Below are 18257 nucleotides of genomic sequence, written 5' to 3' on the forward strand. Positions count from 1 at the left end.
CTGTGCCTGTGTTTTAGGTGTATGATTTGGAAAATATAGGAAACTTGCATCTTCTTACCACAATTAGACAAAAGAGATTGCCAAGAAGTAATGCTGCTAATGTTGTCAGCTAGACAGAATAACAGTTCACATTGATTGCACACTGGAGTGCCTAAATAAACTGAATGACATTCCCTATTTACATATTTCTGAATAACTAGTATCTTCTTGTGGAATTCATGATAACCTTCTTCCTCAAATGATATACCATGTTTAAGATTCAAGAATGTGAGGCTTTTTTTATTTTTTTTTTTCATTTATTCAAGTCTGACATTTCTGAAATCCTTTAATTTGGAGAAAAATAAAAGTAAGTCTTTTTAAACAACCCATTACATTTGATATCTAACTTATTTCAGAGCACTGAAGGGTGCTGCTTTTTAGAAGAGCATACAGTGAGCAGGTTAATAAAAACACATTTACAAAGCACTGAACTTCATGTTTCATTAAGAAATATAAAATGAATTACAAAGGATTTTAAATATTATTAAATAAAGACCATTATGTAACTGAGCTGAGGATCCCTTATCACATTTGTACAGTTGTAGAATGTTGCTTTGGGAAAGTGGTACCACTGTAAATGCAAACAGTAATAAAAAGAGTTGTAAGTCCCATCACCAATACTCACTCATGGTGAAGAGAATCCTGGGACAAGTGAACGGTTTTCCTGCTACCACCTGGTCCTGGAGTTATCTAAAAGAGAAAAATAGGCAAAAAAAAAAGTTGTCTTTGAATTACAGGGCAGCACATGAACATAGAGATTGTTTATTAAGGAATCACATTGCAACTACTGAACACTGTATATCTAATGTACTGTCTCTATTTTGCAAATGCAATTAGCAATATCTGCTTTTTTTTTTTTTTAAAGTAAAATCTGAGTGCAAAAAGGTGCTGTGCAGGATTTACTTTAGGTCTTTTAAGTCTAATTCTGATCAGATGTCATACATTCACAGATGTCTGGGGCTTAAGGTACTTTTCAAAACTCCCGAAGCACTCACTCTCTGAAAAATGAAAGTTGCATGTTTTGAAAAATGATATTCAACATACTAACAAAACCACTCCCACATAGCCTTTGCATCCCCAACACAAAGATTTGAAACTATTTGATATAGAATAAAAAGCAAAGATAAAATGATTTTTACCACACTATACTGTAGTCCTTGTCTAGTCACCTATATACACTGAAACCAAAATAACATAATTTGTTCAATCTAAACATGATCTTAAGAATTCATGACAACACATGCAGACTTTTGCTGTAATGTGTAGATGATAATATTCTGGTATTATTCAAATATGCAAACAGCTTTATTTTTATAATCTGCTTAATAGAACTAATTTGTCTGCACATGTAGATAGGTAAAAGTAGGATTAGGGACCTCCTAACGAAACTCATGCTTGAAGAAACAGAGCAGAATTCCTGCTGGAAAGAATGCAGGAACAGATTTTCAGTTGCTTGGACATAGTTTTGTGTGCAGGAGATGACCAGAGGTGGGAAAGAAGTCAGACGTTCTGCCAGTTTTGAAAGAAGGCCACAAAAATTCAACAATAATACGTTTATATGGCTCAGACTTGCCAAAATTACATAAGAAAAAGATTCACAGATAAAAACAGCCTACGCTTTATTAAAAGAACAATGCGTTCAACTTTTAAAGAAAAAAACAATCTCTACTCATCTAATCTTATGAAAAGCCAGGGCAGTTGCAGCTCCAAATCTGGAAAACTTTCAAAGAACACTTGCTAAAAAATTTAAAAGTGCCATGGCTTCAAAATATTTGATTAAATTCTGTTTCTTCGACCTTAAAAATGCTGTCACAAGGGGCCAAATCAAGGAACTCTCAAGTACTGTCACTTTTCTAGCTGGTGGTGGGGCAGCACCTAGTGCTTTACCAGCATTTGCAGTTTATTGTTTTACTAGATGGACTGAGGCTGAACATACCCATGTGGTAACAATAAATCGGTGACCAAAGTTTATGCAATGTTTACAACATTTTCATCTAATAATTAGAGCAAGAAACATGATTTCACTAAGACAGGCCTAAAAATACAATTAAGTAGTTTAATATGCAATTTCTGAATTTTAAGATTAATAACAAAACTGTTACTTTAACAATATAGGTAAACATGTAGCTCAGCTCTCAAGAGTTACATCCTGCATTAATCTCAAAATGAGGTTTTCATGCTATTCCAGTGGTATCCCTGGAATACAGTAATCCATTTTCTACACTATGGCTATAAGAAAAGCCGACTGTGCCTATGTCATGCTTTGTTAGAGGTTCATGATCACATTATCTCATGGTGGACCTGACACTTTTATTCAGTTTACAGTATGTTCTGTGTACAGGCAACTTATTTCCTTTGCCAGGGCTGCTGACAACCTTTTCCACACTATATTAATCTTGTTTACAGACTTTATCTCGGTACAAATATCAGAAAACTGAACTTTTTATCTCAGGGAGAAAATAAACAACATGTTGACAGAAGCAAAAGCTATTTTCTGGACTAAAATTGGTTGTTTACCTGCAGCCATACTTATGGAAACAAGTTTAAGTTTCCAGCTTACTCAAAATACATAATCTGAAATTTAATAAGCATTGAAATTCCCAGAAAAAGCACTTGATAAATTGCCAGTTTAAAAATAATATATAAAACACAAATACATTTTCCCACTAATTTATATGAGAATATGAACTTGTTTGGAATACAGTTACAACTGATCACAGAGCACACTGTTCAGGTTTTTCTTATATACCCTAGAAAGCTTCAATTACCAAGCAGCCACAGAATATTTATAAAATTAAGATCATAGTGCACAAATACAGATCTTTAGATAAAACAGAATGCTGATTATTCTAATGTTCACAATATGTAATGCAAATCAATTCATATTTGCAAAACTGTCCTCTAGGGTGGAAAAACAAAATAAAACAAAAAACTATCAGTCATCTTGATCTGATAACTCACTATTAGAAAAATCTACTGTAAACTTCTGCTGAAGCTCCAAAGAACTGAGAACCATTTGCTCTGGAAAGAGGCAGCAGATTCAGGACACTTATGTCTAAACAAATACCTGCTCAACTGTACAGATTCTTCACTGATGTAGAAAAATTGCAGAGTTATCTAAAGTTGATTTAGAAGTCCCAGTGCACGAGAAGAAACCAGGAGTTTAAGTAATAGTTTTCCACTGAGTAACTAAGAATAAATACAGTTCAAGGTTTATAAAAGTGTTTTTTGTTTGTTTGTTTTGCAATTAAATTAATGTGTGCATGGGTCTGAGTGCATATGTGTATCTCAGGGAATCAGTTACTGTGATGGGAGACTGACCAATCAGCCCTGTTTTAAACTTCTTGGTAATGATCAATTCTTACACAGTATTAAATGTCTTCATTTCACACGTGGAACTGTTAGCTTTTAACACTCCCATGCTAAAGTAGCAGTGAGCACATAGTATTACAGTGCTGATGCTACATAGTTAGCACCAATAGCTACGGTACTTGGTGGCTCTTAGCCACAGGGGTCAAGTTGATAAGTATTGAGCCATCTGACAAGAGGAGCTGGAGATTAAATGGGCATGTCTTCCTCAAATTCTCATCAAATTCTCTTTGCTTATATTTGGTGATTTTATGCTATTGTTCCCTCCAAAAAAAGTGTGGGAGTGTGGTGGTTTTACTCGGGTGGGCGGCCAAGCTCCACCACAATCGCTCTCTCACTCCCCCTCCTCAAAGAGGAACGGGGAGAAAATACAATGAAAAGGGCTCAAGAGTTGAGATAAGGACAAGGAGATCCTGCAGTAATTATCGTGATGGGCAAAACAGACTCAGCGTAGGGAGATAGTAAGATTTATTGCTAATTACTAACAAGCTAGAGAAGTGAGGAACAAAGGAAAGAAACCAAAAGCACCTTCCACCCCCATTCACCCTCTTCCACCTCCTCCTCCTGAGTGGCACAGGGGAACGGGGGAATGGGGGGTTATGGTCAGTCTATAGCGCTGCTTCTCCGCCGCTCCTTCTCGGTCACCCTCGTCCCCTGTGCTGTGGGGTCCCTCCCACGGGATGCAGTCCTTGCCGAACTGATCCAGTGTGGGCTGCCCACAGGCAGCAGCTCTTCAAGAACTGCTCCAGACAGGGGTCCGTACCACGGGGTCCATCCCTCAGGAGCGAACTGCTCCAACCTGGATCCCCCACGGGCAGCAGCTCCTGCCAGGTCACCTGCTCCCGCGTGGTCTCCTCTCCACGGGCTACAGGTCCAGCCTAGAATCTGCTCCGGCAGGGGTCTTCCACAGGCCACAGTCTCCATCAGTGCAGGTCCACCTGCTCCACCGTGGTCTCCTCCACGGGCTGCAGCGTGGAACCCTGCTCCACCGTGGTACTCCATGGGCTGCGGGGGCACAGCCTGCTTCACCATGGTCCTCACCACAGGCCGCAGGGGACTTCTGCTCCAGCGCCTGGAGCACCTCTCCCCCTCCTTCTTCACTGACCTTGGTGCTTGCAAGGCTGTTCCTCACTCCTCTCACTCTCCCAGCTGCTGTGTGACGCAATGTTTTTTTTTTTTTTCCGTGTCTTAAATATGCTCTCACAGATCTGCAAATCAACATTGCTTATTGGCTCAGCTCTGGTCAGCAGTGGGACCCTTACCTAACATGGGGAAGCTTCTAGATTCTTCTCACAGAAGCCACCCCTATGGCCCCCTGCTACCAAAACCTTGCCATGTAAACCCACCACAGGGAGGGGGTTTTCTCTTGTTAATACTAGGTACCTTGCTTTCTTTTGTCTTACTGGTCATCCTTATTTTGGTGGGTGTCCTTTGTGCTCACCTTCTTCTGTTGTTGGCAACTTTTTGTTATTGGATTCCTCCTATGTACAAATATTCACGTTTCTTTACCCCTTTATGTGAATACTGATCACATAATTAAAGAATATGCTTATAAATTGTGTCTGCCCATGCCATTGTAGTGGCACAAAAGAGCTGCATACTGTTGTGACTTACACTGTTTTAGTACACCCACATGAAGGTTCAAGGCAAGCTAATAATAATTAAATCCTCTTTTGTAGGATTTATGTACGATCTATGCCCCTATTGCAGCCACAGTTTCATTGACTTGAAGGTATCTGCTTCTCTGCTTGGACAGCCATTGGCACTGACCTGACCTGAATTTCAACAAGTCACATTATAACATAGCTGGACATAATCGTACTCATAATGAAGCTTAGGTAGCTATAACTAATACAAAAAGTGGAAGTATTTCTAACTATTTACCCCAATTAAGAATAGAAGCTTTTCAAAAACTTACTAGATGTATCAAATGACTAGGAATGATATCATACAGGATGAGGAACAATACTGATCTTCAAAAGTACAAAGGAAATATCATGGGTCTTCACACAGCTCAACTGTACTGCAATCTGCACTGTGGCTCAGCTACACATTGTATATGAGATACTGTAATCAGCAGTTGGTATAACATGAATAAAACTTAAGGTCATCCTTGGAACTCACTTTCTTTTGGCTCCTAGTCCTTTTTACCATTGCTTGAGTAACAAGGGCAAGCATTGGCTACAGAGTTTACAGCGTCCCTGAAACATTGGCAGTCCAACTCAGAGCCACCCTACTCCTTCACAGTGCTTTCCAAAGAATGCTCAGCCTAGGAAATTATGGCCCATATGGATGGACACAATAACATGGAAAAATTTTAAAGAGTCTATAGCCAACTTCAGAAAGTTTTCAATATATAGCAAGCTTCAGAAGTGATATATGGAAGGATGGGGAGACTAAATGGATAAAGAAGGAAAAGAAAGAAGACTTCACTCAGCAGAAACAAGATTAAGTACAAAAGCTGTTGTTTTTAAGCGCTAAGAATATGGAAGAAAAGATACAGAATAGACAATGCAACTGCTTTCACCTATTTCAGGAAAGAACAAGATTATGGCAAAGCACAGAGAGGTCAGTCAGCCAAACTGTCCTTTCTTAGTCCAGTTTTATTCTCTCTAAACAAGGAAGAGGTTATTTGCCATGTACTGTTAAGTATTTTGAGAACTATGAAAAAATCATCTAATTTGAGATAGAATTGGCAGCAAGCTGCAGTTAAAAGCTGAAACTATTGAAGTTCTCCATTTTCAAAGTATGCATTTTTGTCAAACAAGAATGTTGTTTACAGTTTTAAAGAACATTTCATTAAATCATCAAGTGAGGCTAGAAGGAAAGTTTATTTTGCCAATAATAAAATATACATTTATGTATAAAACTCTTTCCAAACAACGGAACTGGTTGCCTGGAGAGGGTGTGGAGCCTATGCTCCTGGATGTTTTCAAGACCAGCTTGGAAAAAGCCCTGGGCAACCTGGTCTGCCTCATAGTTGACACTGCTTTGAGCAGGAAGATGGAGTAAAATGACCTTCAGAAGTCCCTTCCAACCTGAATTATACTATGATATTAAAGGGTGGATTTTTATGTATCTATGTATGAGTTTATTTAAAAAAAAAAAAAAAGTACATACATATTGGGGTATGACTTCCTTCGAAAAACAAAGGTCATCAGATAGCATAACACTGTGTTACGTGTCTCATCTAAGCTTCAGTTTATGCCATAATAGTTGAAGTCTAGTGCCAAAGAAGCTCTTGCTATGCCCATGTACTCTTCGGCAAAAGCAGTAAAATTTCAGCAAAATTTCCCTGACCATTAGTTACACAGATAAGACAATCACTCTTCTATATAAAACAACTGGCCCTTTCCCTCCTCCCCTATAAATTAACTGCTATGATCAACTACAGACTAACATATATAAAACAAAAACAACACTTTTTTTTTTATTAAGCAAATCTTTTAATTCCAGAAGATAGTTCACATATTTACAGTATCTTTCTCTAAAAATGCTATTTTTATTAACACAATTTGAAAAGTTTAAAAATAAATCCAGTTTTCTAAGGCAGGAGTTTCTGCAAAATAAGTTGTTGTCCAAAAACAAAATGCAATTAAAATAAAATGCTAGACACTAGGATTTTGCAGTGGAAACTACATCATCACAATGGCACTTCTATAATTCACATATTTGTAATTGCCAATTTACAGGAAATTAAATCAAACGATATGAAGGGAAGAAACAGAGAAAATCTATTTTCTGTGTTTTATTGCCCTGTTTAGGAACAATTTCTTATTATTTTTCAGCATCAATTTATTATCACTCATTTTATGCCCTTCTTCACTAGAAGCACAGGAAAGCAGCTATAATAAACAAAGCTTTGGATTTAAAATACAGCTTTTAAAAAACACAGATGCAAATCCTTTGACTTGGAGCAACAGCCAGAACTAAGAGAATAAAAACAGCTTTCACAGCATACGTTGTTGAAACTCTGTCATAATCTTAGTTTGATGTTACCATTACGTTTTTATTCCCTCTAAAAGCGCACTCTTGCTGAAGGGTCCACCTGACCACTCCAGAGAAGCATCACTTTAATGTACAGATTACCTGTAGGTAACGTTCAGTCAAACCCTATTCTACGAGGTCTTCATGAAGACATGGTCCACTAGCAAAATAGTTATTTCTATACCAGTTCCTTGATACTCCAGTTATAACTCTTTAAAATCGACCTCTAACACAAAGTATTGCAAAAAATAACTGGATCATTGCTATTACGCTTGCAAAAAATAAGCAAGTGATAGGAGACAGAAAAACCTCAAGAAAAATAGGTCAAAAGACTTGGACTTTAACCCTAGAGCTAATACATATCTCCCTGTATGTGTTACTGTTTTCACAAAACAAACAGAAAACCCTACACACACTAGATAAAATGAGAATCAGTAAGTTTTTACGAGTCAAGGAATATGTCCAAGCTCTCCTATCTCTGCAGCAGTTTCACAGTTAGAATTTTCTCTACATGTCTTTTTACGTAACTATTCAAAATACCTGTCTTCTCAAATTTTATTTGCAATTGAGTGACTGACAGATGGAAAAGGAAAGAAGGTATCTGAGATTAAAAGAAAAGTTCACTATTGAACGCAGTTCCTTCAAAGTAAGATGGAAAATTTAAATCAGGTATAAAAGCAAAACAGGGAATATCTTTGTAAATCTACACTATTACATAATTTTTATACTAAACCAACACTTGAAATTATCTCATAAAATTCAAACAAGTGCCTTTTGGAAAGTCAGTGGCTTGGGTGTGAGGTTTTTGTTTGTTTTAGTTAAAATGGTAACAGTAGTGGAAAACGTCACAGACCATGTTTTGTCCTAAATCTCTGCCAAAGAGACATGCTATTCTATGTTTTAGAATAGGAAACAGAATAAGTTTGATGATGACTCAATGATATACATTACTGCATATATGGTGGCTTTAGATACAGTAACACTGGAGGAGCTGTTATAGAATCATAGAATATCCCAAGTTGGAAGGGACCCAAAAGGATCATTGAGTCCAACTCCTGGCACCACACCCAAAAATTCAGACCATATGACTAAGAGCACAGTCCAAACGCTTCTTAAACTCCAACAGGCCTGGTGCCATGACCACGTCCCTGGGGAGCCTGTTCCAGTGTGCGACCACCCTCTCGGTGAAGAACCTCTTCCTGATATCCAGCCTGAACCTCCCCTGTCACAGCTTGACACCATTCCTGCGGGTGCTGTCACTGGTCACTAAAGAGAAGAGATCGGCGCCTGCCCCTCCGTTTCCCCTCATGAGCAAGCTGTAAGGCCGCGATGAGGTCTCCCCTCAACCTCCTCTTTTCCAGGCTGAACATGCCAAGTGACCTCAGCTGCTTCTCATACGTCTTCCCCTCTAGGCCCTTCACCATCTTCGTCACTCTCCTCTGGACACTCTCCAACAGTTTTATGTCCTTTCTGTACTATGGTGCCCAGAACTGCACACAGTACTCGAGGTGAGGCCGCACCAGTACAGAGTAGAGCGGGACAATCACTTCCCTCGACCGACTAGCGATGCCGTGCTTGATGCACCCCAGGACACGGTTGGCCCTCCTGGCTGCCAGGGCACACTGCTGGATCATGTTCACCTTGCTATCAACCACAACCCCCAGATCCCTCTCTGTGGGGCTGCTCTCCAGCGTCTCGCCACCCAGTCTTTACGTATAGCCAGGGTTGCCCCGTCCCAGGTGCAGGATCTGGCACTTGCTATTGTTAAACTTCATGAGGTTGGTGATCGCCCAGCTCTCCAGTCTGTCCAGATCTCTCTGCAAGGCCTTTCCACCTTCAACAGAGTCAACAACTCCAAGTTTAGTACCATCAGCAAATTTGCTCAAAACACCTTCTAGTCCTACATACAAATCATTTATGAAAACACTGAAAAGGACTGGCCCTAAAATGGAGCCCTAGGGGACCCCACTAGTGACCGTCCAGCAGCCTGATGTGGCCCCATTTACCACAACCCTTTGAGCCCTACCTGTTAGCCAATTATTCACCCATCGTATGATGTTTTTATCTAGCTGTATGCTGGACATTTTGTCAAGTAGGATCCTATGGGAAACTGTCGAAAGCTTTACTGAAATCCAAAAAGATCACATCAGCTGTTTTCCCTTGATCGATCACATAGATGGGTGAAAAACCAGAGAAAGTAAGTACTGGTATATAATGTAAAACAACTTATTTGGTCAGTGGAAGGTGAAGTGAAAAGTGCAAATGTCTATCTGAAAAAGGAGTCTTTAAGAGAGTTTCTTCTGAGATCCCTAATGCTCAATATGAAATGTGGCACCTTTGCTCCAACAGCAGCTCAGAGCACTGCAAAAAAATAGGCTGACATTACTGGGGGTTAGTACAAAGAAAAATATACAACAGAAAAAAAACCTTTTTATTAAACCAACTCCTGGTAAAGACACACATACGAGCCTCAGGACTGCATAAACACAGCACATCACTATTTCCATTTTATGTACTAGGAAAGGGAAAATCTTCAGGGTGGCTGTCTGAGTAGCATTAGATATGACAACAAAGCAATCGCTAAAAATTTGTGACTTCATTACTCTAAACAGCTAATATTCAACAAATTATATTTTAATTAAACCAAATTTCCGTTAGTACAAGAAGCTACCAATAAAATGCTGAGGTACACACGCTGCATATGAAAATCCTTATTATATTTTAGCTGTCTGTGTAGATATAAAACTTATTCTAGGGTGAAATCTTAGACTCACTAAGGCAACAGGATTTTGACTTCAGTACCACGAGGACTTCATCCCTATTATCTAAGAATGACATAAAATGCTGAAACAATGTTTTTATATATAAATTATTGGTACCTGAAGTTACCTATACAGTGATATTGACAGGAGGAAAGAGTAGAGCACAGTGATTAGGATACTAGCCTTGACCTGGGAGGTACAGGTTCAATTCCTTTGTCTGCTGCATGCTGGCTGCTTTGACCTTTGCTAAGTTTTATCTTTATATCAGTTCCTTATTTGGGAGAAACAACAAAAACATACAAACAAGACACACACACACCAACAAATTACAGTGTTTTTATCTTTACTTCATAAGAGTAATGTAATATAGCAACAGTAAAGATTGTACCAACAGCAAAGGATATAAAAAAATACATCAAAGCATTTGCTGTAAGACTTGAAGTATACTTTTGGAAGTGGTTTTTATTCTTAACATGATAAGACTTATTACAGTGAACAGAAAATGCCAATATTAAATGCATTTGCATATATGAGCAGAATTACTTATAAGCAGAACTGTTTTCAGCTACAAGTCATATTATGACAGCTCATTGCAGTGCAAGCTTACTCACAGTGGATTAGGCAACTCATGCACACAACAAAACCCCCATTTTCAAATCACCGTCCAGCTTCAGTAGCAAGCTATGAGTGGCCTCTACTGGCTGACCAAAAGCTACATAAGGCACTAAGCTTTTGCTACGAGTTACAACTAGGGTACCAAGCACGTGAAGAAATGCTAACAGAAAAAATTTGCTCATCAGTACCAGCTAATTCACCTGCATCATGACTGAAAATAAAAGGCAAACACAATGTAAGTCATTTATAGATAGGCAGCGTGTGTGTGTGGGGGGATTACATTCAGCCTTGGTGCTCCTAAGATTTGTTAAAATATATACTGTAACTATAGGCATGCAATACACAGTTTTCCAAATACTGCCAAGGGAATTCAGCAGGATATACTATGCTAGCTCTAAAGGTGGAAGCAAACGAAAATCAAGTAGTTTGTAATTTATTTTGCTTATATAACTTGAGACTGAACTACTTCAATTATGATATCAATGGTTTGATTTAGATGCCAAATTAGAAAGCATGTTGTCATCTGAGAAGAAACCAGAGACCACATAACTACTGTTTTCAGAAATGTGCAATATATTTGACCTTTTCTTTATTTATAAAATTAAAATACACAATAACAGCAACAACAACAACAAAAAAAATGTAAATTTGAAAGTACATCTATTGTCACAAAGACAATCTCAAATTTCCTGAAGGTGCATAAATATATATATTTTTTCAAGAAAAAAGAGAAACATTAGATTTTCAAGTTAGTTTGTTGTTGTTGTTTTAATCAAGAAACAAATATTAATTGTGGCCAGCACAACTTGAATAGGGGAGAGTAAAAGCAGTACAAAACAATGGTAAAAACATACTCCTTAGATTATCATGCCATATCAGTATTCAAATACAAAACTAATAAGTAATTAGATTTAAAAAAAAAAAGAAAAAACAAAGGATAGCACCATTAGTAAGGAAGTAAATTTTTTCCTTCACCTTTCTTTTCTACAGGAATATGTACCTGATTTGCTATTCTCTCTCATTTTCATTGTACCTTATCAAGAGGGATTATTGTCAAACATAAGTGACTATTCATGCCAAAAGGTGATTGCCTTCCTAAGTAGCAGTACTGTGCTCACACATGACACTATATGATGTTTCCAAGCTCCTGTTCTGAATTCAACCCCATTTCAGAATTCTACCCCATTTCAGAATTCAGTCCTATTATCTTGACTGCTCAAAATGGTTCACAGGGATACCTAGCTGACATATGAGATAACCCTCCATCTCACCAGACACCACTGGGATATGACATACTGACCCACAGTAAGCCCTGATGATTAGCCTGAAACATACACCACATAAATGGAGCTTCTAGCCAAATAATTTTAGTCTTTTCATTTTACTTGTACATTAAAACTCATTTTAAACATGCAGACATCAATTCCATTAATCTATATAGCAATGAACATATTTACACATGTTGATGTTAGATTTCTGCTATTATTGGAAAGTACATGAAATGCATTCTGTGACTAGAATGCAAACTGCAAGTATTGCCTTTTCATTTTCAAAAAGAGAAAACAGATTTTAGTGAAATAAATTATAACTAAATGAAAAACAGATGGCCTACCGCTGGAATTGAACAGAATGTACCATTGCCTATATTGCAACAAAGCCCACAGTGAACCTTACAGGAAAAAGATCTGCAGCAGACAGAAGTACTAACACACTTCTAGTGTCTGAGAAAGTGGTTAGGACGAGCAACCACAGAGGTGGATAGAACATGTCTGTGAGGATAATTCACCTTTCCCTCTCAGCTGCAAAAGGATTTCCTATTTTAGCACCTACAATTCTGTACAGTCTAAAACTACAGAACCAGTCAAGTTTAATATGCAGGAAAACCTTCTTTTCTTTTCTTTTTCACATGTGGCAATCAATGAGCTATATTACTGACTGGATAACAAAAAACAAACTAAACAATTTTCAGGAGAGTGAGCCAACAGGAAGATTGAGTGTAAAAGAAAGTTGTTTGCAGTATATCTAAGAATTTCCCACATGAAGGTGATAATTCATGTACCAGAAAAATTTTATTTATTTTTTGGTAAGATTGGAATAAAATAGCTTTCAAAATTTATACAGTTTGATAAATAACAAACCTTATGATATTTACACATGTGAACATTCACCCTTTTGATTAGACAACAGTTAAAGAATTAGTGCCCACAAAACAGTTTGTGTTCATTTCAGGTGAAATTCCTCCAACAAGAACCATCTCTGCCATCTGAACTTGTAATGTATAACTGTAACCACCATCTCAATTGTAAATGCCAGCAGAAATGATCGGGAGAAGCAAGTAGAAGGCTCAGAAATCAACTTTTCATTGGACACTTTTAAGGTCAAGATAAATTCCGGCTTAAGATCTCTTTTCTATTTTTCTCCCTAAGCAAAGTGATGTAGAAATAAAATATGTTTTAAAATATATCACAATATATATATTTTTTTCTTTGCAAGACGCTCTCAAGCTTTTCCATCATCTTGTCTTCAAATATCAAATGTAAATAATTCATGACTTCTATTATAGAAGAAATGGAAACAAGTAGGTTCTAGTGGGCAGGGGGCGGGAGAAGAGTAAATGAAAAGTGGGAATTCCACTCATACATTTTAAAAGAGACTGTCAAGCTTGTTAGGCTTAATAGTGTTCCCACATCAGAACATCAACACTAAGATAAGGTAGTGTTGCACTTCAAAATTTCTAACATAATGCAGATACCAGAGATGTATTCCACCAAAAAGCCATGAATGGATTGTGCAAAGTCACCATTAAATTCAATCTGGAGACTAAATGTATTTATCTTACTACCAAATCTCTCCTTATCAGTAAGATTGCTTCAAGGTTCTCTTTGTATGATATCAAGCCCTATATAATGGGAAACCACAGTAAACTCTTAAGAAATCCTATAGATCTTTACAGTAATTTAAACTTGTTATGCTTCAAAACAATAGCTATGCCAAAAAGCTAATTCATAAAGAAAGGCAAAGCCTGTCTTCTAGGAACAGAAAGATGGTTGCATCTGCTAAACACTCCTCTAGAAAGGCGACATATCACTGCTATAGCTTTTTTTTTTTTTTTTTTTTTTGGTGTTTTCTGATTATTGAGATGAATATAAAACTCCTATGGCTTTCACGGCACACTGTATATTTGCTTGGTAGTTGTATGGTATTTTGTTAGAACAGTGGATGTTTGAATCCCTTCGCTTTGTTTGAAGCTCAAAGACACCCTGATTAATCTTCTGTCCCGTTCCCAACATGACTGAGTAAATAACATAAGCAACATGCTCAATGAATGTAGTGTTTGTCATTTAAGTTGGTTGCGGTAGTACCCCAGGCACAGATTACAAAGTGAGTTAAGTTTGCATTTCATTTGCTTACAATTCATATCTGTGACATTTGCTTACTAAATGCAAGTTTTCAGGACTAGCACTGTTGTACATATCATAACTTTAGACAGGGTTGAGTTGTGCAAGGGGCCATAAGATAGTATCAGGAAGTAGTTACTTCTAGACTAGAAAAATACCAAACTCTTTTGAATCTTCATTAACTGATTTACTCTCTCTTTACCCAGTGTGATTATTCCTACATTAAGACAACACGATTTCACATTTTTCTCTGAAAAAGGCAAAAATTGGAATCATTGGTTCATACTCCAGATACAGGACTTTGCTATGGTCATGTTCCTTGCACATACAGAAAAAAAGCAATAAACTTCTTCCTAGATCAGGTCAGATGTAACATCTGTTTTTAAGATATTTCTCACAAAAAAAGGCTTACAGATTATACTGTCCTAGATCTATTTGGGGTCGAGCAAGGCAAGGGTATGATGTGTAGTAGTAAGTATCAGTGCAGGAGATGAAACTGCAGACTATGGGTATATTCAATATTTATGCAGAAAGAATAATAAAAACAAAAATGGAGCAATGAGGATAAAATAGTGCCAAAATGAGCAGAGTGGTATTGGCAACTCTTGCATTTATCTAAAGGTTTTTTTGGTATAGTTTATGATTTTAGTAGTTCAATAATTTACTCAGACTCAAACTTTGGGCACTATTATCTTTATTTTTTTCTTAAATACATTTTCATATCAAATAATAAAAAAACCAACTTGGCTATCAGTTTTGAAACTATTCTCCAAGAAACTACTTGAATGTATCAGTAAGTTCTAATTATGATCCAAGGTATTTAAGTAACAAAACAAAATATATTTTGAGCTTATTTTTGTATTTTTAAAATCATAAGTATGTAGTGACCTTTACTGGGAGAAGTAAATGCCATCAAAAATTTGGGAACAATTTCAAGTTCTTCCTACCTGTAACTGTGTCAAGGAAAGTAATCAACTGAACAGAGAAAACTCACATACAGTTTTGTGAAGCTATCAAAGCAGTTCACATTCAAAAAGAATATTCATCTTACTATTGAACCTGAGGTCATCTGTCCAATATTGGGTCAATAAGTGCTACCTACTTTGGGAATGCCTGTCCCTTGGGAGGAGTCAAAAAACAGTACTAGTTGCACAGATCAAAATAACTCCTCAGAAAGCAAGGGGCATGATTTAACTCTTAATCTTCAGAAAAGTCCTCCCAGCTCTGAAGTTAAGTGATGCAGGCCTACTTACCCTATTCCATTTTAACTAGATCATCCTTAGCTTTAACTAAACTAGGTTCAAACAATATGCAGTGTCCTCAAACTTGAATATTTCATATTCAAGGTCCCCGCCATAGGCAAGGACGCCACCCACTTGATCTGGTTGCCCAGGGCCTCATCCAACCTGGTGTTGAACACCTCCAGTGATGGGGCATCCACAACCTCTCTGGGCAACTATGTATTATAAAAAAAAATGCATTATTATTTTCAAAAGGTGCCAATAAAAATATTTACCTCAACTCCTTCCATAGCTAAATACTATACCTGAATCTCTGGTGCCAGGTAAACGAAGTGGGTGAATTCCTATTTCCATGAAACCTTTTCAGAAATATCTTTGGCACCAGTCCATTACAGGAATTCATTTTCATTTCTTGATTTCACTTGCAGACCTGTGAGATCAGCTGTGGAGCTTCACTTCTAATCAAAGTCTTGCCTACTTCTACCACCAGTGGAAAGAACTATAGAGTGGAAAGATTTTGGGGAAAGAACTGCAGTTCTCAAAGTTAAAGCCTATCAGCTCCAGAAGTTTCCATATCGAGCTACTTCAAGTTAGATTTTGTGGCTACAATTGGTAATGATATATTTTCCATTTGTACTTCAGCTTAAAGTTTCTGAAGTTACTTTCTATAATATTGCACGATCCACCATTATAACACCCTTTCATCCTGATAAATGATTCCTCTTTCCTATTGTAGGAATTCTGCATATTCCTTGAATTATTTGAATTGACTCCATTCATCTTTAGATAAGATCTTAGTTCACCACGTGCAAAGGCAAAACAAGCATAAAACAATTTGGTGCTCTGGATTGATTCAAGAATAAAGTAACATCCTATTTTGCTAAACTTAAATATGTATTTGTGCAAAATTGAACATTCCAGGCTCTTCTCTTCAACATCCAACTGGACACAGCCCTGGGCTCCCTGCTTGAGCAGAGGCTGGATCAGATGGCCTCCAGAGGTCCCTTCCAACCTCACCTGGTCGAAAACAAAACAGAACAAAAAACCTCTGCCATTCAAAAAAAAAAAAAACCACCAAAAAAAAACCCAAACAACTAAGGAGAATGCTATCTTCAGAAATTTCAGTGTCTGTTCTCCTTCTACTCTGAGTCAATGAATGCCTTCATGTCAACAACAACAACAAAAATAGACAAAATCCAGCATTTCATTGTCCCTGCATGAAAAATATTTTCTTTCCAATGTGCTTTAGGATTCTGATCCTAAAGCAGAACCTCAGTAAGGTTCTGAGCCTCAGTAATGAAACAATGGATTTAGACAGAGTTGGTGTTAATCCCCATCACCCACCAATTTAATACAAGTCTGGAAAAGCAATTCCCAAAAGCTCCAGCAGTATAAATTTTCACAGTTCCTCAGGAGTCAGATTAAGTAAATGAGTAACATTTTTTTTTTTGAGGTAAAAATCTTATTCCTAATACAATGGAGTTCTTTCCTTCAAGTTTTGGAATACATTTCTTCACCCACCAGAAACCTAAACCTACAGGCAGTGCTGTAGATAACAAAATGTACAGTAGACTGAAAAAAAGTTTTGTCTAAAGTTTACACTAAAAAGAACATACTTATTTCATAACAGTATGGAAAGAGCAACTTTAAACAGTAAATTACGTCCCTGCCTAAGCCCATGAAACTGCCAATTCTGATATTTTAAATTAAGTTGCAGTTCTTTGACAAAGCCCCCACCTTTAGCATTACACAAGACAATGAACAATACTAGAAAGACACTACACACTGTATATTATTTTCAACTCTATAAGTTCTGATTTCTCTTACCCTTATTTATTTTTTTTGAAGGAACTAGGCTTCCAGTTGGCATAAATATGCACATCAGATGAACTACATTTAATTGATAAAACTATAATCCTTGTACTAGCTGAGTAGCCAGTTCTCAAATATTTATGTTTCCGGGACAGTAAACTTTGAATAGATTTGAAAGAAGAAAGAAGATCCAGAATACCACATCTTCTTCCATATTGTTATACTGTAACATTTATATTTAGCAGTGAGAAAAGACTAGTTGGCTTGTATTTTCAAAGTAGTTATATACATTTAAACTATAAATATCTTTTGTTTCTTTGGCAAGAACAGACTGCTGGCGTTTTGAAAAAGGCAGCTGCCACATTGTTCCCTGGGTGCAACACAATGGCAGGTCAAACTTTTGTTCCTCTTGTCCTACAAACAATTTTCAAGCCCACGCTCAATAAATAAATTTGGTCTCAGCACTCCCAATCAGGGCTGCACAATCCCCTCAGTAGCAGACCTATGATAAATGGACTTATTTTCCCAAATCAAACACTTGAATTTAAATTCAGATGAGTTAATGCAAAGGTCAACATTGTAATCAGTTCTTTTGATCTTTATAGAATTTCTGGAGTAATACATAATAAATCTGAAACAAGGCAATTTGCAGCTCTGTATGTGTGGCTGGTAATAAAAATCTTAACGATTAGAGCCTTTATGTACTTAGGGAACGTTTTATAGTAATAGCTATAGTGAGAGCCTCAATGCATGGGGAATGATGGCAATAGATAACACTGAAAGACATGATTGCTTGATTGTTTATATAGTTTATACAGTATGTATAGATTATACATTATAAATTAAAGCACAATGTTTCTGAAGAGCCTCTCAATGTTTTTATAATATTCTATTTTGGATTAGTACCCTCCACAAAATATGATCTTGATAAAAACTTATGAATTTAACAAATATTTCACATACTGAGAATTTTATTATTTCACATAGTAGTATATTGCTTCAGCAAATTTTAAAGAAAATAAGAAATGAAAACA

General features: G+C 37.0%; 1 protein-coding gene across 2 annotated transcripts in view; it reads right to left on the reverse strand.

The window, feature by feature from the left end:
• Positions 1-18257, reverse strand: part of GPATCH2 (G-patch domain containing 2) — a 123232-nt gene that overhangs the window by 39170 nt on the left and 65805 nt on the right. For both annotated transcript variants that reach the window (XM_080585047.1, XM_080585048.1), the window contains exon 6: positions 665-729. In XM_080585047.1, coding sequence (XP_080441173.1) covers positions 665-729 — 65 coding nt within the window. The remainder of the gene's footprint in view (positions 1-664; positions 730-18257) is intronic.

This window comes from Anser brachyrhynchus (assembly GCF_964034855.1).
Source record: "Anser brachyrhynchus genome assembly, chromosome: 3".
In the NCBI taxonomy this organism is placed as follows: Eukaryota; Metazoa; Chordata; class Aves; order Anseriformes; family Anatidae; genus Anser; species Anser brachyrhynchus.